Source organism: Neltuma alba, unplaced genomic scaffold (assembly GCF_004799145.2).
Source record: "Neltuma alba isolate B1F8T4 unplaced genomic scaffold, ASM479914v2 tig00012761_pilon, whole genome shotgun sequence".
Lineage (NCBI taxonomy): Eukaryota > Viridiplantae > Streptophyta > Magnoliopsida > Fabales > Fabaceae > Neltuma > Neltuma alba.
Window position 1 is genome coordinate 36,797 of NW_021637172.1, and position 24,042 is coordinate 60,838.

At 35.9% G+C, this 24,042-nt stretch overlaps 4 protein-coding genes across 6 annotated transcripts; 2 read left to right on the top strand and 2 right to left on the bottom strand.

Moving 5' to 3' along the window:
* The first annotated feature begins 912 nt into the window (after positions 1-912).
* LOC114730694 (autophagy-related protein 18b) lies at positions 913-6,266 on the top strand. Of its 2 annotated transcripts, XM_028917803.1 has the most exons (11): positions 914-1,090; positions 1,315-1,388; positions 1,476-1,549; positions 1,645-1,754; positions 2,374-2,465; positions 2,841-2,953; positions 3,501-3,620; positions 4,081-4,226; positions 4,908-5,021; positions 5,400-5,465; positions 5,855-6,266. In XM_028917803.1, exons 1-11 carry the CDS (start codon positions 1,032-1,034, stop codon positions 6,000-6,002), a joined length of 1,116 nt encoding a protein of 371 aa, XP_028773636.1. In that variant the 5' UTR covers positions 914-1,031; the 3' UTR covers positions 6,003-6,266. The 2 variants fall into 2 exon arrangements, with proteins under 2 accessions (XP_028773637.1, XP_028773636.1); XM_028917804.1 differs by lacking the exon at positions 4,908-5,021 and having other exon boundaries at positions 913-1,090.
* LOC114730695 (transmembrane protein 208 homolog) lies at positions 6,183-9,215 on the bottom strand. The gene is made up of 5 exons (XM_028917805.1): positions 9,063-9,215; positions 8,059-8,252; positions 7,258-7,342; positions 6,649-6,714; positions 6,183-6,560 (listed from the first exon to the last, which is right to left on the bottom strand). The coding sequence occupies exons 1-5, from the start codon at positions 9,144-9,146 to the stop codon at positions 6,468-6,470; spliced, it is 522 nt and encodes a 173-aa protein (XP_028773638.1). The 5' UTR covers positions 9,147-9,215; the 3' UTR covers positions 6,183-6,467.
* Positions 9,216-10,806: 1,591 nt separating this feature from the next.
* LOC114730686 (AFG1-like ATPase) lies at positions 10,807-16,611 on the top strand. 2 transcript variants are annotated; one of them, XM_028917795.1, is made up of 15 exons: positions 10,807-11,072; positions 11,755-12,086; positions 12,379-12,458; positions 12,759-12,853; positions 12,985-13,107; positions 13,298-13,367; positions 13,853-13,939; positions 14,036-14,101; positions 14,220-14,312; positions 14,633-14,689; positions 14,770-14,898; positions 14,990-15,080; positions 15,335-15,423; positions 15,607-15,800; positions 16,333-16,611. In XM_028917795.1, the coding sequence occupies exons 2-15, from the start codon at positions 11,864-11,866 to the stop codon at positions 16,439-16,441; spliced, it is 1,506 nt and encodes a 501-aa protein (XP_028773628.1). In that variant the 5' UTR covers positions 10,807-11,072; positions 11,755-11,863; the 3' UTR covers positions 16,442-16,611. The 2 variants fall into 2 exon arrangements, with proteins under 2 accessions (XP_028773628.1, XP_028773627.1); XM_028917794.1 differs by having other exon boundaries at positions 10,809-11,072; positions 12,373-12,458.
* Positions 16,612-17,021: 410 nt separating this feature from the next.
* Positions 17,022-23,479, bottom strand: LOC114730687 (5'-nucleotidase domain-containing protein DDB_G0275467-like). Its single transcript, XM_028917796.1, has 14 exons — positions 23,172-23,479; positions 23,049-23,082; positions 22,728-22,943; positions 22,512-22,648; positions 22,289-22,438; positions 21,795-21,896; positions 20,817-20,981; positions 20,465-20,575; positions 20,004-20,101; positions 19,367-19,490; positions 19,123-19,212; positions 18,960-19,004; positions 17,901-18,221; positions 17,022-17,375 (listed from the first exon to the last, which is right to left on the bottom strand). The coding sequence occupies exons 1-14, from the start codon at positions 23,217-23,219 to the stop codon at positions 17,349-17,351; spliced, it is 1,668 nt and encodes a 555-aa protein (XP_028773629.1). The 5' UTR covers positions 23,220-23,479; the 3' UTR covers positions 17,022-17,348.
* Between the last annotated feature and the right edge of the window lie 563 nt (positions 23,480-24,042).

The window sequence follows — 24,042 nt, forward strand, 5'->3', positions numbered from 1 at the left end:
CTTGGGTTAAACTCCAAATTTGCACTTCAATTTTTTTCTTTTAGAGAAGCGCAATGCATTAAACTGGCCCCTTTTGTTGGTTAGACTGAAAAATTTAACATAAAAGGCAGCCGTAAATACCGATTAAATTCGCAAATTACAATTACAAAGAGCAAATGCCAAGGGATTGATGTTATTTCTTGGACTAAAATATGATTTTAACCAACCACTTTAATCAGTTACCAGATCACCATTGCAACAACAATAGCAGTGTGTAATTGAAAAATGTTATATTTGTTTCAATATTATAGCTCTCTAAATTGTTATTTTCTCTGTTTCAAATTATAACACAGTTTTTGGAGTATTTAGATGATTTAAAATAAGATGTTTTAAAAAAAGGGTTTCATTAACGAATCTATTCCAAAATTACCAAAAATAATGGTATAATAATTAACTGTGAGTTTGGGTTAGGATTATATTAATTGAAGGGTATTATTATTACAAAAAAATATTTTATATTTTATAATATGAAAGGGATGGAGACATGGAATATTATCCAAGGCCATCACATGAACATATCTGAAGATGAAGTATGAATATTTAGCCTTGAAAAATAATTAATAAAATTGTTTAAAATCCATATCTTTTATTCTGCTTTTCAAAACATGTCTTTTTACCAGCATTTTTTAAAATATGTCGACATCATATTCACGTAAAAATTAACCCCATCCGTATCTGATTACTTTGTTCAGGTGATACGCGTTCGTAGATCCATGCACATATCTTTATATCTATATATATATATATATATATATATATAAAGTTTAATAACATAAAATACAAAAAGATGGCAAAAATAATATAAAATAAACAAAATATAATGACACGTTGGCGGATTTCAGATTCCTTCGGAGGCCGCACTGGGGGCTTGCTTTATTCTGTTTTTGGTTTATCAAGCTTCAAATTTCCGACAAATCGAAACTTTCACGGCGACGGCAATCTGCCGCCAGAAATTCTGAGAAGTCAAGTACTATGTAAATTCTAAATTTCTAATGGCTACTCAATCATCTTCCTCTCCTTTCCTCTGTGCCTCTTTTAATCAGGATTATAGGTAAATTCCGCTACAAACCAATTCCCTTCAATTCTGAGTTCACTGGTAATTCGGTTTCTCTTTGAAAGTTTATTCGGTTCTGGAGCCCTTTTCACGCTTAAAGATGGGGCTCATGTCATCGAGCCTTTGAAGTTTAACTTTTAAGTAACTTTTCTGAAGTTATTGGGAGCGGAAGCATTTGAGTGATCTCTTTTTGTTTCATTAATTCTGGTTTGAGTTTTCAGTTGCTTTGCCATTGGCACGAGGGATGGGTTCAGAATTTTTGACACGAATACAGGAAGGCTATGCTATGAAAAAGGTGAGTTCGATCATGTGTTGTCCTATGCATGAGAAATGAGCCACATGGTTTTGATCATTATATTTCTAAATTTTATTTCTACCCTAGTTCTTGGAGCTTTCAGTATTGTTGAAATGCTATTTAGCTCAAGTCTTCTTGCAATCGTTGGTGCTGGTGAGCAGGTGTGAGCAATTTTTTACTCGTCTCACCTTGCATTGGACCTTTTACGGCTCTCTCTTTGTATTATTCTCTGACTATTTAGTTCTGACTTATACAGCCATCTTTGTCCCCACGTCGACTCTGTTTATTCAACACAAAGACAGGAACCGCTCTTAGAGAATTGAACTTTCTGACCTCGATACTTGCTGTTCGCATGAACAAAAAAATGTTAGTTAAAGATGTATTCTATTTTTATTTTATGAGTTCACGATTACTTGGTTTACTTCTGTTTTTCTTGTTTAGGGTCAAAGAACTGGTCTTGGGGATATTATAGGGCATCAATATGAATGGTTGTAAAAAATATGTGAAATTAAGACGTGGTTAAGGCTTGCATGTTTTATCTATTTTACAACTATCTTCAGTCAAGATATTTTGAGGGGCTTGCTTATCTGATTGCCGTTTGCTTTGGAATTTCCTCTTTATAAAAAAGATCCACGGAAAAGGAACGAGTCAAGATGCCTTATGAGACTCAGGTGTTACCACTATTCGGGAAATTAGAGGAAGATATTTCTGCTGGCCAGTTTTCCCATTTGATGATTTATTGTTTCATTGATCTTTTTCTAGATGGACAATTTCACTTGCAAAATTCAAAATCACAGTATTAGGCAACTGGACCAGTAATTACATACTAGATAACAATTGTTTGATTCGTGGAAGTTATCTGAGATTCTGAATTTTCCTTATTGTTAGTATTAATTTAAGAAATATCCAGAATCTACTTAGTTCAGTTGACATAATTATTTGATCATTAAATACCTCCCTCTGCCTGGTCTTATATGCAATGCAGGCTTATTGTCATTTTACAGGACAAAGTATATGTATATGACTTAAATAGTCTCACGATCCTGGACACTATTGTCACTGTGCTAAATATTAAAGGTGAGTTTGGAACTCATACCTATTATTATGATGTTTCATTCAATCAGGACAATTTGTGATAGGCATGAGATTTACAATATGGGCAATTACATAATTTTTGCATGAGCATTACGTTTTACCTAAAATGACACAAAATTCTATTGGTTCTGTCTCTCTTTTCGGTGCTAAACATATTAATAATCTGCATGAGTTTTAGAGAGATCACCATATGACTTATTGTTATTCAGTGGCACATCTACTTTACAATTTTAGCTTTGGTGTTCCACCTTCCACGCTTGACCCAGTAGTTTTAGACTATATGCTGTAAATATGGGGTCTGCTAAATTTTACTTTATATTCGCAGCATCTGCTATTCTGATGCATTTTTCTTCACAGGGCTATGTGCTTTTTCCCCTTGTTTAGAAGCTTGCTACTTGGCTCTTCCTGCTAGCACTACCAAGGGATCTGCATTGTTATATAACGTCATGGATCGTCACTTACACTGTGAGGTTATGGCATAAATATTTCTTTCATATTGTGTTGTACAATCATATGAAGTGCCTTTATTACTAGAATACAGGTCAGTTTTCTTAATCGTAGAGCGTGTGTCTTGCAGCCACAAAATAGTTATAATATATATTTTTGCGAATCTCATTGTTGTTATAATTCTATTGCAGTATTTAATTCTACACTATTAAATCTCTATTCTATTTTTGTAATTATTTTTCTGTTGCCTTCTTGAATTCCTTATCTCAGTTTAGTTCTATTTAAAAAAAGTGGTTTCTATTAAAATTTCAAATATTAATATTTAATCAGTCAAATGATGACTTAAAATGCCTGCTGGAGCATGGGACCTCCTTGTCTGGTGGCCCGATAGACTGATAAATGGAGCAAAAAATTGAAGTTTAGATCACTGAGTGGTTACTTTTCATTATTTTATCTCATAGTGGTATTGTCACAAGGATTTGGTTGCCTCCATTTGAGTTTGTATTACGTACGAAGAAATGTGCCTATGTATGTTCTTTCATATGCATTATTATTGATCCTGTATTGCAGATTGAGGCTCATCGTGCGCCGCTGGCTGCAATGGTCCTTTCTTCTAACGGAATGTATATAGCCACAGCATCTGAGCAAGGAACCATGGTCAGAGTTCATTTGGTGTCAGATGCAACAAAGGTGGAGAGAAAAATCTCATTGCTGTTAAAATAATAAACACTCACAAGAGATTGCTTGTTTATTCTATTAGTTGGCATTTCCTGTATGTCTGTCTTTTCCATCAATGAAGTTGCAAATTCTATCATTTTCATTTACTGATTGGGATCCCTCTTAAGAAAGGTGTTTCTCTGCCAGTTTGTTCTTATGTGATATATTCCATTAGATTAAATAAGCTGAATAGTCGCCCTTCTCATTTTTGTCTTCTAATTAGGTTTAAACTACTCTTGACGCAAAGCCAAGAGAACTTTAAAGAACTTATGTATTTAGGTTTGTTTTTGATGGACGTTATGATATTCATTCTGCTTTATTGATCTATTGTGGATCTTCATTTACGAAATGTTATTTCTTAATTAGAAGTTTCCATCATTCGAAAGACAATGAACCAAGCAGGTGTAGAAGCTGATGACTTTTTTCTCTGCAGTCATATAGCTTTCGAAGGGGGACATATCCATCTACAATATTTTCCCTGTCGTTTGGGCCATCAAAGCACCTTCCAGATATTCTTGCAGCTTCAAGTTCTTCTGGTTCTGTCCATCTGTTCACTCTTGGATTTGCTGCACATCAAAGGTGAAAATGCAATTAATTTTTTTTTTAATACTCATGAAGAATCTATCGTTTTTTTTTTTAACCTTTTCTCTAAAATGGATTTGGAAGGTGTTGTGACCCTGCTGCAATTACTTAGTAAACCAGAAATTACCAGCCAAAATATGTAACAGTGCGAACAATAAATGGGGAAAATCCTGAGGCTTTGATATTAATATTCAAGAACTGAATCAAAGATACAACAAGCTCCAATGATTCAAGCCAAAGCCCTATTTCCCTCTAAACCCAAAAGAAATTCACAACAACGATAACAACTTCTACAACACAGGATTACACAGAAAAAGAAATAACCACAGCTAGCTTAGTGACACTCCCATGGCATTCGAGAGGCCAGGTCTCTCCCTCACCAACTCTCTTCTCAATTCTGTCCTAAGGGCATTGCCATTCCATTACAAGCCTTATACGTCCCCAAAAGCAGTCCTACACCCCCTACAAGGTTTCAGACCCAAAAGATTGGTAGCTAGCTGTATATTAGAGTTGCTCCTCATTTTCTGGAGCTCTAGGACAATTGCTTTGACCAGTGGGCTTCCCTTCATCTACCCTTGGTTGCTTCCTCAATTTCCTCTTATATATCTTCTTAAAACCAACCGCTATATCAGCAGCTGTATCAGAAGGCATCTGATACATGTTTGGTGCTTTCTGCAGAACCAAAAGATCAAGTGGTTTCCTTGGATCAATAATACCTGGTGCAGTAACTGATGCTTTGGATCCTGCTGATCATCACATACTGCATAATGCTGTTCCTGCTGGGGTAAAAAGGTGAATTATTTTGTGGCTAAGTTGACTTAAAAAAGAAATTCTGAAAATTGGTTTAACTTTGGGAGCTCTACCTGTTAAAATAGTGCGAGAATTTAATTGACGTTTAATGAAATATTTGAATATTGATGGATATTGTTGCATAGCACAAGTGCTTTGCTGCAAGATAGATGTGAGATAAAGAGTCGTAGAGAAAGATATGGGGAGAGCGAAAAAGCATGATAGGGCTAAATAATTTGTGTGGTTCTTATTTTTACTACCTGGAAAGCTTACATTATAGTTTGGAGATGTTCATTCGTCTGTATCAGATGAGGAGTCTCATTTTATAATTGTATGGATGAGAATTTGCTTATTCCATAAAATATGGATTTTACAATGCAGTTATGCAATAATTCGCAAGGTGGAAAATGTCACTGACACCTCAACATCTGAAGTTCTAGCTTGTAGGTAAGTGCTTATTCTGTTAGTTCACCTGCCAGTATTTTCCTTTGGCTGTCTGTGTCCCCCACCTCTCATTTAGACCGATCGTTTCGTTTCGTTTTGTCTTCTTCAATTGAGTTACCGTACTGAGATCTTGCATGGTGATGAAGCTTTAAACTCATGGATTATCAAATAATTAGCAAAAATATGATCTTAGTTGGTCATTGCAGGAGCTATTTATGCAATTTTATGGAAACATATTCTTTAGCTGCGCCTTAACATGAAAACTATTTATTAAGAAACTCTAGGAGAAAAGCTCTTTTGAATTTTCATCGTTTCAAAAGTTCATTATTTTTCTTTTATAAATATATATATATATGTTTGCTAAAGTTGTCTCTTCTTTTGTAATTTTCCAGAGTCATCCTGTCAATAGTAACTTACAACGGCTACTTCCAGGAATACAATATAAGCATTGACGCTCAGAATGAATTGTCTTGGACTTTAGGACGTGAATTCAATCTCTTGACAGTGACCTTGGATAGGGATAGGGCCTCAAGCTCATGAATGAACTGCCTGTCCAGTTGAATCTACTTTATAACATTAAGCTTCTTCGGCTCCCAGCATGAATCTTTGCATGAAGGAAAATCCTTCGTACTTCGGGAATGTATTTACTAACATGGTTAGCATTACAGGCGCGGATATGACTCAATCTGTGCCATGATCACCTATATGTATAACTAGATGTAACTCAAATGCAGGTTTATTTATTGTCAAGAAACATCCAACATCAGTGTCCCAAGGATATGAATATATATCTGATTACAAGAATTTTCATGCTTTGGTGCTTTTAACATCCCTCGAAGTTTCATGTTCAAGTCAAACTCATTGTTTCCGGGCATTCAATAGCATTTAACGTCCACAACGTTTTTCAGTCACTTGATTGACTAGGTTGACAGTTCTTTCAGTAGCTCACATCTTGGGCTCTTGAAGATTAGGTTTTAAATGTGCTTCCCAAGCTATGCAAACAAATTATCTAGTTCTTGTCTTGACAAACTTCGTTCTGGACGCCTTCTTCTCCATCTTTTCTCTCTTCTTACGGGTTTTTTCGTCTTCAAATGATTCCTGATTCACAAAAGGCACCAGATTAAAGTGAGTAAATTTTTGTTTTGGTGGTCTTAAAAGTGAAACTCAATTAAGAAAGACGACTTACTTCTGAATTTGATGACAGAAATCCTTTAATCAAGCCAAATGATTGATAAATTCCAAAAGCTGGTATCTGCAAGAGTCATACGAATAGTGATGTGACTGAGTACACCAGTACCATTGTGTATACCAATTATAGATAGTAGCCTCACTGAAATGCACTTGCAGCAGATAGCGTACAGTCTATTTACATGTATTCTGTCTTACAGCTAAATTCAGATAGTAGTTTATGTAGTTCCTTAAGAGTGGATTGTGGGTCACGATAATGTGAAGATTTCCCCATCAAACATCAATTTCTAATTCATCTATTAAATAAACACACTTAATCTTAATTTGATCTCATTTGTCTGTTCTTTCATTGAACTTGTGACTTTAACAGATTTTGGACCCTTAAAAAAGTCGAAATTCAATAGTTTCCCACAACCTCGTATTGGTGACAGGATTAATAAATAAATAAATAAATCTGGCACTACGTTTCGGTTACCTCCTCATTTAGTGATCCAGATCAACCATAAACTTGTTTCCCTCAGGCAGGTACAACGTACTTAAAATAGTTAAACCCTTATCTCACCACGAAGTGATCATCAATGGCTTAAGAGCAAATTAAGGATCTTACCACGAGATATGTGTACCAGAATTTTCCAGAGATGACGGACATGACTTGCACAAAGCATGTAATATAGATCACATCATGTAAATAGCTGCAAAAGATCGACCAAAAGTAAGACAAACATATATCTAACAACGTGAAATTAAAAGAGAGCAAAAAATAAGGGGAATTAGTTTACACATTCCAACACAGCTAGTCACAGTATGAGGTAAAGATGAATTGACTTCAGAAATACCAGGCACAAGGGTTGATAAATACTCTAGACCTATGAGATCAACTGAATTTCAAAAGATGGCAATTGAAATCTTAATTATTTGATGCCGAAACACAAGAGAGAAAACAAATTGCGTGCAATGAAAGGACTAATATTATTTGGCCAAAAAAAAAAAAAGAGAAAAGAAAGGACTAATATTCCATTTATTTAACAAGATTGATGATAGTTTCCATCAGAAATCAAGGAATTCAATTATTTTTTCACCTAAAAAAAGAAATTGTTACACCCCAGACTGAAGTTCATATCAGAAGGCCTTCAACAGTTAAAACCAATTTTGTAAAGGAAAAATACAACCACTGGGTATCAAATAAGGTAAAAGAGCTCAACAAGATACTGCAAATGGTCTTCATTGTAACTTCAACTTTATATCAAGTTATCCTCGACTAAAAATTGCAACAGGGTACAAACGAAGAACTCACTGATGAGTGGACTCATCATTGATAAAAGATGCTGATGGAGTTATTCATCCAGGGAGCTCCACAGCTATTATGATACTTAAAATTCATAATAATATAAACAAGACAAAGACATACCCACAAACTCCACCCGTACTCATATCAAACCCCCCATCTAAAAGCTCACCATCATCAGCATAAGAGGGCTTTGCCATATTAGCGAGTTGTTGATATGGAATGAAATATGCTAGAGATGTCACAATCAGGCCAATCCAATGCTTCCATGTGAAAGACGAATGGAAGACCAACATCCTTATCAAGACGTAGATAGCCTACTTAAAAGTAAAGCAGAACATGAAAGAAACGAATTAAGTGAGCAAACCAAAAAGGTGGATTACCAATGGTTAATATTCAGGAAACTAAAAATGAGAAGAAAGGAACTTGTTTACGTTCATTTGAGATGCACATAACTCTATGCTAATTAGGAATCAACATGTCTATTGTAAAGATGACCCGAATTTCATCACTCAGCTCGTCAATATAGGTTATTAAGACTCAATAGGAAGTATATATCCCAGCAACTCTACATATGTTGCCCCGGAAGGGTCCACAGTGGATAACAATCCAACTAAAGGCCTAAGAAGTTCTCTACCTATCTTTGTAAACACTGAATATAGAAATGAGAGTGGCAGAACAAACTTCCAACATTAGCTTGGTAAGCCGCACAAATGAGTAGAGGGTGGTAAACAGAGCTTGAAGAACGCAAGTTTTTCATAGTGTACACATTCGCCTCCCGACAAAAACAAAACACGACGACCCTTAACCTTAGGTCCTACAAGCAAATTATCAGGATGCTTTTCTGAGTCACGAAAGTAGTAAGCAGAGGGGGAGGATAATCAAAGGGGGGAAAATTTTTGATCCAACAGAAAATCACATCCGTCAGAACCCTAGCAACCTTAGCAGTGGAGAAAAAAGAACCACCTAAAGTACATGGGATAGAAATGAATTCCAATTTTTTTGTCCCCAGAGAAAAATTCTCCATTCCCCCTTCTCCCGGATGGCTACACAAAGAGACTGGTTGAGAAAAGAAGAAATGAGGGATGAGCCCCAAAGCATGTGAAACGATCAGTAAGCATACATACATTGCAGACAATAATGATGAGACGAAGCCTAGCCATGTGGCGAGCGTTCTCTTCCTTGCGTTTCTTGGCCCCCTGATTCGCCATACCTGCCTCTGTATCAACTACGCCCCCCTTGACTCTGAAAACTCCACGAATCTCAGCTAACTCGACAATGGGGACTTCCCAGTCATAGTGAAGAAGATGATGCCTCTGATTTGATCGATAGAGAATTTCATTTTGGGCCGGAAAACTAGATTGGGATATTGGGCTTAATGGAAAGCCTAATATTACGGATCATCATCCAATGGGCTTCTAGGCCTTTGTAAAATTAAAAAAGAAGCTACACATAGACATAAAAACGACGTCGTTGCGCATGCACACAGGCTTGGGCTTTCACGCCTGAGTAGAGAAATATTTCCATTCCAGACGAGGAAAAATGCACATATTCTAATGAGACACAAGTAGCATCAAAATTCACAAGTTGAATCCACTTGATATTTTTGGAAACAATGATTCGCATATAAATAAAGTTTAAACATTAAAACATCAAGTTTTGTATTTTTAATTAAAATGAAGAAGACACAGAAATTGCATGTTGAAGTTTGAGCTGTGAGAAATAAAGTAAAACCGGAAAACAAGACATATATGCATCATCACATGGAGGCAGAATTAATCGGGAATCTCCCTTTTGCATGAAGTTGTCTTTATAATTCATTTCCTTATTATTATATGCACACTTTCCTAAATATGGACGTTTTTCCAAATAAAAAACTTCCCCTTATTTAATCAAATCGTTTTTTGATAAAACCATTCAACTCAGCTCACCTCAAGTATCCCCTTAAATATTAACTTAAGTAAGAAATTACGAGTCTAACACGTAGATATTATATATGTGTGAGCTTTTTTACGTCAGATGAAGGGGCAAAAAAAAAAAAAAAAAGAGAGTAAAATAATGATTGAGAAACTTTTAGAATGTAATTTCTCTTTTTTTATTGGAAAAAGAAGATTTTTACCCCATCATAATGCTACTTTCGAGGCTACACAAGGTCAAGTAGTTCAAACACAGTTGATAGTAGTTTTAAATTTCTACTCTAATTATAATTACATTTTAATAAGATATAATTAAAACAAAGTATATATATACACACACACACAATCAAAACTAAATTTTATTCACTGCACTATCATTGTAATTTTAAAAACATTAGAGATGGACTAATGTGATTTTTTCGTTAATGATCTGTATTTTTTTTTTCCTGGGGTTGCCAGAAAAAATGTGATCTCAAGATATGTTATCATGTCATGTTGGCAGCTGACTGGATCGTACCTGATTTTTCATAAATTGAGCATATGGTTTCACTATTTTCTTAAATTTAATTGAATTATTATATATTAACAAAGACTTATTTTTAACAAAATTAAACTGTGCAGTTTACATTAACTTCAAATGGCAATTTATCTTTTCATAGAGGCACCTTTTAAGAAAAGTTAAAGGGAACTAAAAGACACAGAATATTTGGGCACAATTTGACCAAATTAATTAATGTTGGCTTCATTATGAGCATGTTTCTGATAAGATAATAACTGGATTTAACATTATTCCCTATCTGAAATCTGCGTATGGTTGGAGGTCAAAAGAAAAAAAAAAATCTGGGTATGATAAAAAGAAGCGATGGCGACGCAATCCTATTTAACAATGAACATAAATCCTTAATTGGTCCAAAAATGTCAATCATGTGATATCCTCTCTCTCCGCGAAAAAATATAAAGTAAAAGAAGTAGAAAAGCCATTGACGATTCCTTCAACTCGGTTTCAGGGCGAGTAGCTAGCTCAGGAAGCTGATCGTCTCTTAGCTCAAAGGATATCTGTGTTTTCCTAAGCTTGCGGGAGTTCCGAGTACAACACGCACCCAAAAAGTTACTCAACCCCAAAACACAGGAGCACTTGAATATTTTTAACCATTTTTAGCCCAATCTCTCTCTCCCGTCTCACCTCTCTCTTCCTTCTTTCGAGGCGTTCCTGAATCCTTGGTGAGTCTTGTTCTTGCGACGAACTAGATATAGATATACGATAGCACTTTTGTTATTGTTGGTATTATTTATCATTTATCATTCTCCTTCTTCGGCCTTGACTTTTTTAAATCTTTGCAAAAATGAATTCCCAGTTGTGTTGGAGGTATTTTTCTCCATTCCGGATCATTCCTTTTACCAAAAGATAAAATCTTTTTGTTGACTTTGATTTCAGTTTCCGCCTTCTTTTTCTTGTTTTCTTCAATTATGTCATTTAATAAAATTTAATTTCCTCTCCTTTTGATATTTTCCTAATATCTCGGATTGCGTTTGAGGTTCCTGCATATTTGGAATGAATTGACGTTTCCTGGTTTTGTTTTTTTCCAGGTTCGATGAATTTGTGAATTAGTTTTATTTCTTTCCTTCTTTTTGTCCTGGCCTTGCGCGATGTATTCATAACATGCGATGAATGAATACGCGAACCTGGTTTCGTCGCGATCGATTCTGCGGGCTCTTTATTCATCTCAATAACTGCATATTCTGATTCATTGCATTTTCAGTTACAATGAAAATCTTTTTTTTTCCCTGGATTTAGTCAAATCATTCATTGAGCTATTCCTTCTGCGGATTCTTTACCCCTGATTTCATGTAATTGAAAGCTTGTTATAATACAGAATTATGTTATCTATGTCTCTCATTGCAGTGATTTTGAATAGTTCAGGGCGGACCACTCCCGACGCTCTTCTTTTGGGAGGTTGGAGTGGTAGGCGGCAACCCTGGTGTAGTACATTGGTATTGGAGTTCGATTGAAGATGAGGACCGTAGTTCGATCTGTCCGCCAATTACGACAAGCTCTTCAGAGGCAAAAATGTGTTATGATCAGTAGCAGAGCAGAAGCACCTTGTTATCTGAGAAAGGCACATCATAGTGCAGCTTATAGAGTTGTTAATCATGCTGAAACCAAGTTACTGGGATACAATACATGTCCAACCTCAAGAGCTCTTTCAGTTGATGCTATAAAACTCACAGATGGAGGTTATTCTCTAGTCTCTGATGATTTCGTTTTCTCCATTTGCTTTGAAAGAAAAAAACTCTTATGTTCGTCAAACCAACTATTAAGATGCATTTAAATATGTTAGATATGTTGTTTAGCGTGCTTTTCTGGCATGCTGATGTGTATCTTTATGGTGATTGGCTTGATCTACAACTTCACATGCTTTTTTTTGTATCTAAGAATCTCTCATGGCTTTTTTTTGCTGTATTGATGGATTTCAAACCTTTCTTTCTCTCATTTCACGAGTATTGAAACTTGCTGTTTCAGTTGCAGAAGTAAACAGAGGAGGGCCTCTTGTTGAATATGAACGTAGAATTGCTGCTGGTGAACTTGTAGATGGCGACACTTGCCAGGTAACTTCATAGACATTTTACTGATGAAGAAAATGGGGGCCTCACCTCACTTTTATTGTGGTTCTTTCCTGTCCCCCCCCCCCCCCCAACTCTCCGAGTCTAAACGAGAATGAAAACAAGAACCAAGCTCTCTTTTCTACTAAATTACTTATAATCTTTGCTTGGGAGGGTGGTAGCCTCTGTTCTGTTTGGTTTGATCGGATGCCATATGGAATCGTCATGACATTTTCTTGGCCGTGGCTCCACCTTTGTTTTCATATTCTTCATTTGATTGTCTTTTATGGACATTTCTTTTGGCAGTTAGTCACTCTGAGAGAACTTCAGAGACTCTATGATGAGCTGGTTGAGTCTGTTGATGCCTGCCAATTGGATCGCAATTCTGAAAAACATGTAAGGTATACTTTCATTTCTTCCTGTAATTATCTCATTCCATTTTGATATATCGGTTCAAATCTTGCAGTTTTTATCTTTTTCTGCTTTTGCTTCATGTTTAGACATCTAAATTCAAAATAACTTGCTTCTGTAGGAGCGGGTGGTTGTGGTCCCGTCTTTTGTTTCAACCTTCATATGCACCAGTTAGGGGTTTATACTTGTATGGAGGAGTGGGGACTGGGAAAACTATGCTGATGGATCTGTTTTTTGATCAATTGTGAGTTTGATATGAAACTGTTCTCTTCGGATTAACTTGGTTTAATACATGTCATCAAGTCCTCATATTTTTAATTTAAAATTAAATGGGAATAGCATCCATAATTTCTAGATGATTTTATGGAAGTGAGTTCTCATTAAGATAAACCTTGTCTTACCATATTTTGCTGCTCGTAACTTTTCTTTCTCAGGCCTGCCAATTGGAGGAAAAAGAGGATTCATTTTCATGACTTTATGTTAAATGTACATAGTCGATTGCAAGTAAGTTTATAGAACCTTTTTATCACCTAAAATAAAGTTGATACTGTTACGTGTGGAACTGCTTTCTAAATGCAATAGTAATTTATTCTTCTTTGATGTAAGTGAGCCATAGCTCAATTGCATTTCAAGTCTTTCTTACCAATCGGGGGTAGATTTCTACGATTTTGCACGAATCTTTTGCAGTTAGACGTGTTAAAGCCTACTTCTGGAAGGCTCCCAACATTCAGGACTGGCATATATCTTGTTTTATTTTGGTTATTCTTCTTTCAACCATCTTGAAAAAGGATGTTAGGGTTACCAGAAGGTATTTTTAATGAGATCACCAAAAAAAAAAAAAAAGGCAATATTATCAACGCAAAAGACCTTTCTGGGCATTAATCTAGTAGCCTTGGTTATTTTCTGGGTACTGTTAGTTTCTGAATATATCATAGGCCAGAGGAAAGAAAAAAATGTTTATCTCAATATCATATTTTGCATCCTTACAGAGGCACAAGGGTGTGTCAGATCCACTTGATGTTGTTGCTGAAGAGATTTCGGAGGACGCAATTTTATTATGTCTTGATGAATTTATGGTATTTCTTTTTTTGCAGTTGATTCATATTGAGGGATTTTTTTTTTGGGTTAATTTGATTCCATAACTTGAGTTTTGTATATGATATTTTGCATAGGTAACGGACGTTGCTGATGCACTGATACTAAATCGCTTGTTCAGACATTTGTTCAGCAAAGGCATTGTAAGTAATATAATCACATAGTAGCCTCTCTGAACGAGAGGATTTGGTTGAATTTCTGCAAAATTAACTTCAATATTTAACATTTAATTTCTCTGTGTGGGCTTGGAGACAAGTTTAGATTCTAGTAGCCACTTCAAATCGTGCTCCAGATAACCTATATGAGGGTGGATTGCAAAGGGATCTCTTCCTACCATTCATTGCCACATTGAAGGTATATACATAAATCTTCGCTTGATTGAGAGAAGCGTCAGATAGGCACTGTTTTTAAACTCCGCTACTCTGTGATTACGCTTGTAAATGAAAATGATTTCGGAATTTAGTCTTGCCAACGCTGTGTGAGCTGAAATCTCTGTGTTTTAGCCTCTTTAAATAACCTTTACTTACACCTGCAGTTTTAGAGAAGACTATATCTGGGTCTACACTTGTGTTTTATGTGAGAAAGCATAAGCCATGAACGTATACTTATGTGTGTGTGTGTGTGTGTGTTTTTAATTTGCTTCTAAAGAAACTGTTTTATATGTATTGGTATAGGAAAGATGCGTAGTGCATGAGATTGGTTCATCAACTGACTATCGTAAGCTGACTTCGGTACGATAAAATTTCACATTTGCAGATATATCTCATATAGATCTTTCCAGTGCTGATATCTAATTAAATTTGGACTGCAGGGTGAGGAAGGGTTCTATTTGATTGGCCAAGACTTATCTGGCTTTCTTAGGCAAAGGTTTCAACAGTTAATTGGAGAACAGAAAGCTGCTTCCCAAGAGGTGGAAGTAGTAATGGGAAGGAGACTACATGTATGTTCAAACTTTTATTGCAGGGCAAAGTGGCAAACTATTACTCTGTTATATCCAGATTTTCTGAAACTACTTTCCCTCTAATCATCAGGTTCCACTGGGAGCTAATGGATGTGCCTATTTTACCTTTGAGGAACTTTGTGATAAGCCTCTTGGAGCCGCTGACTATTTTGGACTATTCAGTAAGTCATCATTGGTTGTGTTTATTTTCACACACTCGCGGACGCATACATCAGTCAAAATACACATAGAATTTGGATGTCTTGGTTGTAGGGTCTTGCAGATGAGAATTATAGAATTGACATGTCTTGAATTCAACAAAAGTTGAACCAGAACTTTTGAACCAGAACTTTATTTTTCTAAAACCCCATGTTCAGTTTCTCTGTTCATAAAGGGCCCAAAAATCTTATGCTGTGTATATATATTTTTTTAATAGAGAGCTTTCATACCTTAGCATTGGAAGGCATCCCAATTTTTGGGCTTCAGAATAAATCAGCAGCACATAGGTTTGTCACTTTAATCGACGTAAGTTCCTTTCCTGTCTAGTGTTTTCTTCTGGGCGTTTTGTTAATGAAATAGGTTAAACTTCTTGTGTTTTGATTGTTAATTTTGCTCCATAATCCTATGCATTGCCTCCTTCTTCATTTGTTCTTTTCCTACCAATGGGAAACTAAGGTATGATCGTTGCCTTGCAAATTGTGGTTACAGGTGATATATGAGAACAGGGCCAGGTTATTGTGTACAGCTGAGGGGAGCCCCCAAGAGCTTTTTGAAAGAATAGTAACAATATCTGAGGCTAAACAAATTGCTCCCAGGACCTCTTCAAGATCTAGGAAAAACGATGTGTCTGATCTTTGTGTGGACAATGAATTGGGGTTTGCAAAAGACCGAACCATCAGTAGGTAGGACATAATTCTCTCAACATAATACTATGTTTTTTGGCTGACTAGAGAACAAAGATTTGGGATGATGTTTTGGTCCCCATAAGATGCAACCTTTGTCGATGGCATTGTAGGAGGCTTGGATAATATGAGACTACCTCCAATCCTTGATACAGGAACTTGATAATTAATTTGAAAATATTAAAGGAATTAATTAAGTTAAATGTTTGAAACAAATATGTGTTAGTTTTCCTAAACTATCATCTTTAATCATGTACAATAAAATTGCTCCTTAGTAGGAACCTTTTATAATTAATAGAAATATTTTGGAGAAAAAATTATAAATTTAGGAGACAAAATGAATTGAGGTCTTATATTTGAATTAGTTCTTATATTAAGAATGGAGGTAGTAATTGAATTTTACTATTACTTTTTCAAAACTATATCACCTAGAAAGACAGAAAAATTTGTAATTCTTTTACTTCTCAGTAAGACTGAATTTATAATTTCATATAATTATAGCAGCTGCTGATTTTGTGCTATTAATAAGCAGATTAACAGAGATCAACAGTAGAGAATACTTAGAGCATCATGCTGCCATGTTAGCAGAAAAGCAGCTCACACAAGGAGGTGTTGTTCAGCAGCATGCCCTTCAAGCATGAAGAGAGCGATATTCTGAAGTTAAAAGGGCTGCAAAACCTCCTGTTGTAGTCTGTATTGAGTGAGAGAGGGGGTAAAATAATGTCTTATAACATGAGGCAGGATTCAGAACTTTAATTTAATGGGGAGCAGGTATTGTTTGCTCCTATATATTTGATTAATCTTAATAAAACAGCCAGATCCTGCATATCTTTTTTTTTTTTTCCTCCTGTTACTTCGCTCTATTAGATTCCACCCTTTCTTTTCTTTTCTATATTCTAACGGTTTTTTTTTTTTTACCCCGTCATAACAACTAGCGCGCGCACGTGCATGCACGTACGCGCGCACACAAACAAACAATATCCGTGATTGATTGAGGGTTTGAACTAGACCCATATATTCTTAGGAGTTTCTAATTCACAAGTAAACTATGGCAACCCCAGATGGCTTCCTTCACAATTATTGTTTAAATATTTTAAGTTCGATTAAGGAAAAAAAATCAAGGTAATGAAAGTGAAAACACAAAACAGTTATAAGCTTAACGGTCTCTTTCGTTGCTTGCTATGGTTAAATAACAAAAACTAGGAAATAGAAGGCAGGATGTCGGGTTATAAAGTTACCAGCTACGTCAATTAATTCGTTACTGATGATGAAACCAGAACACTGGTTCCAGCAGTTCGAGGAACAGAACAAATAAGCAAATGTAATGATAGGTTCCTTACTAAAAATTGAATTACGAGTTTTTATTCTGATACTAGAACAAAATTTGTGTATATCGTCTCTTCTTTCTGATTTCGTCTTCCACCAAAAATCTGTGGTGTGACGCTACCTGCGTTAGGAACAAAAATGCAAGTTCCTGGCGCAACAACTGTACCTAGTAGATGCGGTTGGGAACTGTCGCGCCATTTTTCTTTGTTGAAAACAGGTTCATCATGCTGTGAACAGGCTTGATGGAACCTAAAGGACAAACAGAACGAAAAACGACTTAAGAAAAAACAAGGAGAGGAAGATGGCTGGTATGTATGTCAACATGCTCTACATGAAATTTGCAATCTAGTAGGCATATCGAAAGATAATCGTGAATTTTTCATGAGGTGTTAAGGGCATGTTTGGGACAAAACAGAAACGAGAAAGAAAATGGATACGAGAATGCTCTCCTATAAACATCAAAAGACCCAACCACCCGGGGAGGAAAAAAAAAAAGAACCCTGGGGCGACAAAAAAGAGAAGGTCATCTTGCTGACAGGTGGAAATAGAATAAGAATCAGCCAACAAAAGAAAAGCACAAAACCACAGCCATTTAAAGCGGGATGAAACGAACCCCGTGTCCAATGACTTTGACAGGCGTAAGTAGAATAAGAACACCATTGCCGTTAGTTCATGATTAAAAATTTATTCCGTCCAATGATATGTAGAAATAAGAAATAAGAACACGCTGTTCACGTATAAAATAATTTTTTCAGCAGTAGGAATATAGAATACCTTTATATGATGAGGCATAATCTTGATATCATACGGAATATGAAGCCAGGCTTCAGGTGAGTGAAATAAAAAATTCTCTGGCTTGCTGGTATAAACATCTGCATACTGATGAATGTGATAGGCAAAAGCAGATTCTCGACCTGAATCAGTAAGAAATGTAGCTCCAAAAGATCTGTTAAACATCATCTTCATAGCGGTGCGTGCCTTGAGCCTCTCATCATTAAGTTCTTTCAGAAGCGAACGGCAAGCCACAGTCCTGTGACTATTAGCTGCCGTTGCATGCAATTTACCGAGAAGCTCCTGTATTATATGAAACTTCGCCTGCACCCACCAACAAAAACAGAATAATTCACTATTTTGACATCCTTAGGATGCAGCCGAAGAAAGTGACATTACTGTTCATTCCAAAGTAGAAATTATTGACCTTTTCATAATAATAGAAACAGTTTACATATATGTCTTCATCCGAACAAATGCAAAATGCAAGTCTGGTGAATCATTCAAACTAGCTTCCATAATTAGCCAAAATGACAATGGAAAGATGAGAAGTCATTTTGACTTTTGGGATTAATAAACAGGTTTCAGGCTGCCCATACCAATGGATACATCCATATAATAATATATGCAAACTGGACAAAATATATTTCTAACATTTACAACTCCCAACTAAACCAAGAATGATTAGCTCCTTAGGTTTAAGGAATTGAAAATAAAAGTTATTTACTTCTACAGAAGTTCACACTCTCACAGCAAATCGTCACAACGAAGTCAGGGCAACCCCACAATACATTTAGAAACATTTAAGAGACTTTTGGTATCAGAAAAAATGCTAAATTATGCACTAGTGGTTACAAAACTTCTATCGTGTTGATCATTAGTTAACTAAGAATTGGTAAGTTCTGATCTAAGGGATTTTAAACCAAAGGCAACACAAAATAGTTCATCCTAGACACATGTTCAGTACAACCAATTGTGTAAAGTTACATGAAATCCTTCAGCGTGAAATGAAACTGCAAATTAATAAAGTCAAGGTGAACATAACGCTCGGCAGAAGGGTACCTGCTCAAAACGGTAACTATCTTCATTTTGTATTTGTATTTCATTCTGCAGCATTGGACACACATTACATAGTGTCTGATTCTAATGTGATCTCTGACAAAAAATTCTCTCTACAAATGTTTGCTTCTGATCTACACAAGAAAGAATTAAAAACTAAACACACCTCAAGTTCATGGATGATTGCAGCTGTTCGCCAACCAGCCTTACAAGGTCCTCTCAAGTCACTAAATAAGTGGTCTCCAAAATATATCACCTGATAATGAGAACGATTGTCAGCTTTCAAGGAGCACTATGACAAAGATCATTTCTGTCACATTACTGATCTACTTTACTATGAAAACCATAGAGTTTAAGCAGTTACGAATAAGTATTATGAATGGCTTACATATCACCCAAATAAAGCATACCTCTGGCCCACGCCACTTGGTTATTTGAAGAAAATATTTGAGGCATCCATTATAATAAACACTATCTGGAAGAAATGCATCGACTTTGGTGAAAGTCAATGTATCATTCACTGTGTCATAACATCTGTCGTGGAAGAACTTACCATATTCAGAATCTTCATAAAAGAATTCAGGATATACATAAGAGGAATATGCAAGAAATACTGAAAAATGCTGGCATAACGATGGTCCACACTAACTGAGCAAGAACAATTAACAATAAGAACTTCAAAACGACAAAAGCCCAGGAGTACTTAAATCCAGTGAGGAGCCACACAATAGACAATTACTATCAGATCCAGATTTGCTGTAATTGTGCGCTCGCGCGTGTGAGAGAGAGAGAGAGAGAGAAAGCATCAAAGTGGCGTAGGCTTCATATATCATTTTATTCTTTTTTCATAGAAATGGAAAATCAAAGGAAAATAGTATTTGATCCCTGATGCCCTTGTCAAACATATAAAAAATTGAAGAAAGAAAGAATTAGGGTATATAATCATGAAAAATGGCACCATGCCACTGTTTCGATAGCGTAGACTTGAGTATAAGTACAAGAATGTAAACTAAATTAAAAGAAACAATCAAACAATAGAATACAAACCGGAATGGATGCTCAGATGTATAAAATTGTGGTTTATTGGCCTTGGCAATTACAACGTCAAACAGATCCCTCCAGGATTCTCTGCAATCTGCAGAATCCTAATCAAAAATAAAGAATCAGCTGAGAACATTATAGCCAGATATGGAAAACAACAAAAATACCATGAATAATTACACTTAAAAACTAGCAGGAACTTTCAGCCATGAACTTAATACAAACGTAGACAAAACATCAAAAGGCAAGCGTCAGTGCTAACAATCAAGGCATTATATGCACTTCAAATTACTCCATCACACAGCTGTTATGAGAACTTGTCAATGAGATGAAATTATTCCTTTCTGTAAGCATTCCTTCAAGCAAAGTTTCATTGATACAGTGATGGTTATGGAGAATTCAAGAGGACATTTTCCATGACACAATAAAGAGTAGGTGTGTTATGTAACATCATCTCAAGCAATTACCTCTAACAAGAAGCGCATCCCTTCATCCACAAAGTTAAAAGGAGAATTAGTCAACAAGAAAAGATTCTTGCCCCTCTCCCTTAGCATCTTCAGGAGTTGAAGTATCTTCCCCTGAAACAATTGCCCACAAAGGAATAACAAAAATTGCCAGAGGATTATAAATATGACTGCCACACTATGCTTCTCTCAACGGTGATAAAAACAAAAAACAAATAGTTTAACTTAACTAGAAAAGCAGTTTCACAACTAACCTTTTTCTTATATTGCAGTAGATCAACATTGAAATGTGTTGAACATATTCATAAGAATGCAAAGAAGAAGAAGACAAAGAAGCTAAACGCTTTAATCTTACGTTTTTCACCAAGTATATATGTGGATTAGATAGAATGCCTTGATGAACCAAACCACTACGGTGAACATGCTGAATGGCATGATTTACATCTTCATAAATGTACGAAGCATCAAATTCCAGCTTGGCATCAACAAAGTACTGCACCATATCTGCAATAAGGCATGCCTACAAAGTAATTATGTAAACGGATCAGTCCTAAACTTAGAATTTTCATGGTAGAGAGAAACTTTGCTTCATCAAATCAAAAGATGCCCAGAGTGGAGCAGAAGAATATGGGAAGGGAGTTCTCAAAAAAATTTTGAGCCTTAAAACTATAAATGAAGTTTTGAAATTTCACATGCCTTGGAACACATTCCATCTGTGATGAGAAGTATGACTTAAATCCTTTAAAAAATGGCTAAAAGGAGCAAAAGCTTAGAGATTGCTAGCTTGTTAACAGCAAAACAAATGGTCTATTAACTGGAACAAAAATTATCAAGTCCCATTATCTGAAATATGACTGAACCTACCGATCTTGAGTCCTCACTCCTGGAATTTTAAGAAAAAATCAGAGCACCTAGTGAATTTTATACAAGTCCCATTACTGGAACAAAAATTAGCAAATTTATTCTGGCTAGCTTGTTTTTCACTTTATTTCTGAAATATGACTGAACCTACCGATCTTTATATGAGTCCTCACTCTTGGAGCTATCCCATCAGAAAGAAGGTAAGATAGAGCTCTAACAAGACTGCTCTAGTTCAGATGAATGTAGAAAGCAGAATGCGGACAGCAGGGCATTACTTGGCTTTACAACTCTCAGACATACATGAACAGATTCAGCACTGGAATAAATATCTTCGATTAATAAATTTACAAAACCTAATACAAAAGGGGGAAATGTCTTCTACGTAGTTACTAGTTACTACCAAAGGTCCCCCTAGCTATGTACTGGATAATTATCAACCATCATTGTGCAACAAAATAGCAGAGAAACTGACCTCACTAAAGCAGAAGATATCCATTAAACCAACAAGCGAGCGGGCTTGATCCCGACCAATATGGCGTGTGCCGTATATATCTCGTATACCTTGTCCACTTAACTGTAAATTCATGAGCAAAAGATCATTTTTTATAATAGACAACAAACCATGATTTGAGTAGCATGTGAACCAGAAGTAAGCCAAGATACCACAGTATAAACAATATGCAATAGAATCTAGATGTGCAATATGCATCGTATTCTTGACCATGCTATTCCATTAATTTTTCACCCTGGGACACCAATGACATTTTTCATTTTAAAAAATTATTTATCCCCTCATTTCATGACCCTTTAACATTCAATTCCATTCTACATACCAAATAAGCCCTAACTATGCGTCGGCCAAACAAGGGACGTGACTCGTTAAATCCAAATCAAAATAATAGCACAAGGCCATAAGATAATGCCAATTACATGTGTGCCTAATAAGATAGAGAAACAGTGTAGTACCCTGCGTCGACCAAAGTAGCACGCGTCTGGCTCAATTGAACCAAAGAAATCCAGCTTCATGAGGCACCCCTTTGACTTATCATAGTAGAGCCCTCTAATGGGAAAAGATGGGTCATATTTGAATTCCATACAAATTTCCGGGTACCTGAGCTGAAAGAAAGGAATGGAAAGAGTAAGAAAAAGCTCACAAGTGGAGATAAATAAAGAATCAGTCTGCGCTAACCTCGTTAACCAAGTACTGCTTTGCGAGGTCATATATCAAAGTCTGTAACTCGGAGGAATAATGTGCCAACGTGTAGTCGTAGTCGAACCCATACACCTGCAATCTGTCCAATCTTAAGTTTTTGTTCGCGTATATGCCTGATGCAACCCAAGATAGAAACCGATCAATTTCTTGAACAATGTATTTCCTCCGAAGTCCAAGAAATCTTTGACCAACCTTTAGGATTCATTCTTGGCATTTCTTTCAGCGTATCAGGAATTCTGCGAAAATTCTCTTTGACAGCTTCAAAATCACGCCGAAGCATATGTATCTCCTCATCGAAATTCAGATTGCCTGCTTCGGCTCCGACCACCCCACCTTCAGGCTTTAGTAACACACTCTGTCCCGACGACGCAATCGCGCTATAAAATCTTCGAGAGCTTCTCGAAAGCCCTATAAAATGAAATGTTAAGTTCAGCGACAGGGAGAAAGCATCACTATGAATATTATACTACAGAGAGAAGGAACCCCAAAGAAAATAGAGAAAAATAAAGAGACCTCCTTGGAGAGTAGAAGGAGAAAGAGCAGTAATCTGCAAACAGGCAATACGATAATCAGTATTCCGAAGGAGGGCATTGAAAGTACAAGCGGCACAAGAGAGAAAAGAGAAAGAGGCGATACGTCTATGGAGAAATGGCGAGGATGAAGAAGCCTGCGAAGAGAAGCCATTTGAAAAAAAGATTGATGATATTCGTATTCAAAGAAGCGAGGAGAGAGAGAACGTTCATATAAGTCGCGCCATTTCTTCGCGCTAGTTTTGTTTCATGATCATCTGCTATCTGCCATGTTCGTGCAGGAACTAAGATTTTATTGCGAACCAGAAAATTAATAGGCCCTGGTAGGAAAAAGGTAGACAACTTTTTAGCCCAACTACGCTATTTCACTGAATTTTCACCCACTTTCTTCTTGGCTAGAGCTGGATAGATTCCTTGCAAATGTATCGGTCGCTGCTCCTCCGTCAATCCAACAAGGGTTTGAAACTTTGAATTTATAGCAAAAGGTGGAGCCTGAAGACTGTACCGCGACAAATTTCCGTATTTACGGCGGCAAATGGGAGAAAAGGACTGCATTGCTCATTTACTTACATACGGCAAAACTTAAATATAAATTAATTACACTCCATTATTGGTTAACTTCTAAAATTATTACTAATAAAATCTCTCATATATTATAATTTTATTTTTTATAAACAATAATTATAAACTTTCTTTTTCTTTGCCAACAAATAATCATAAACTTTCTAAGCTATGAATCTTGGAATATAATTTGATTGTTGTTGTTTTAATTTTTAAAGAAGTTTAGTTGATAAAATTACGTAATACTATCATTTAATTAAATAATTAATACCAATTAATATATAATACTCGTATCAAATTACACAATATTTACAATATGTTGGTACTATTAATATGTAAAGAAAGTTGGATGGCAAAGATATAAACTAACGATAATATGGAGAGACACCAACAAGCTGTTGGTATTAAGCTGTTTC

Excerpts from the sequence above, each read along its gene's own strand:
- LOC114730694 (XM_028917803.1), top strand. The coding sequence starts at position 1,032 with ATGGCTACTCAATCATCTTCCTCTCCTTTCCTCTGTGCCTCTTTTAAT. Across the intron at positions 3,621-4,080 it reads TGGTGTCAGATGCAACAAAG|TCATATAGCTTTCGAAGGGG; the intron begins GTGGAGAGAAAA and ends TTTTCTCTGCAG. Across the intron at positions 5,466-5,854 it reads TCTGAAGTTCTAGCTTGTAG|AGTCATCCTGTCAATAGTAA; the intron begins GTAAGTGCTTAT and ends GTAATTTTCCAG.
- LOC114730695 (XM_028917805.1), bottom strand. The coding sequence starts at position 9,146 with ATGGCGAATCAGGGGGCCAAGAAACGCAAGGAAGAGAACGCTCGCCAC. Across the intron at positions 8,253-9,062 it reads TCATCATTATTGTCTGCAAT|GCTATCTACGTCTTGATAAG; the intron begins GTATGTATGCTT and ends ACTTTTAAGTAG. Across the intron at positions 7,343-8,058 it reads AGTACGGGTGGAGTTTGTGG|CTATTTACATGATGTGATCT; the intron begins GTATGTCTTTGT and ends GATCTTTTGCAG.
- LOC114730686 (XM_028917794.1), top strand. The coding sequence starts at position 11,864 with ATGAGGACCGTAGTTCGATCTGTCCGCCAATTACGACAAGCTCTTCAG. Across the intron at positions 13,940-14,035 it reads TATGTCTTGATGAATTTATG|GTAACGGACGTTGCTGATGC; the intron begins GTATTTCTTTTT and ends TATTTTGCATAG. Across the intron at positions 15,081-15,334 it reads TGACTATTTTGGACTATTCA|AGAGCTTTCATACCTTAGCA; the intron begins GTAAGTCATCAT and ends TTTTTTTAATAG.
- LOC114730687 (XM_028917796.1), bottom strand. The coding sequence starts at position 23,219 with ATGGCTTCTCTTCGCAGGCTTCTTCATCCTCGCCATTTCTCCATAGAC. Across the intron at positions 22,649-22,727 it reads GCCAAGAATGAATCCTAAAG|GCATATACGCGAACAAAAAC; the intron begins GTTGGTCAAAGA and ends GGGTTGCATCAG. Across the intron at positions 19,213-19,366 it reads CCAAGTGGCGTGGGCCAGAG|GTGATATATTTTGGAGACCA; the intron begins GTATGCTTTATT and ends TCTCATTATCAG.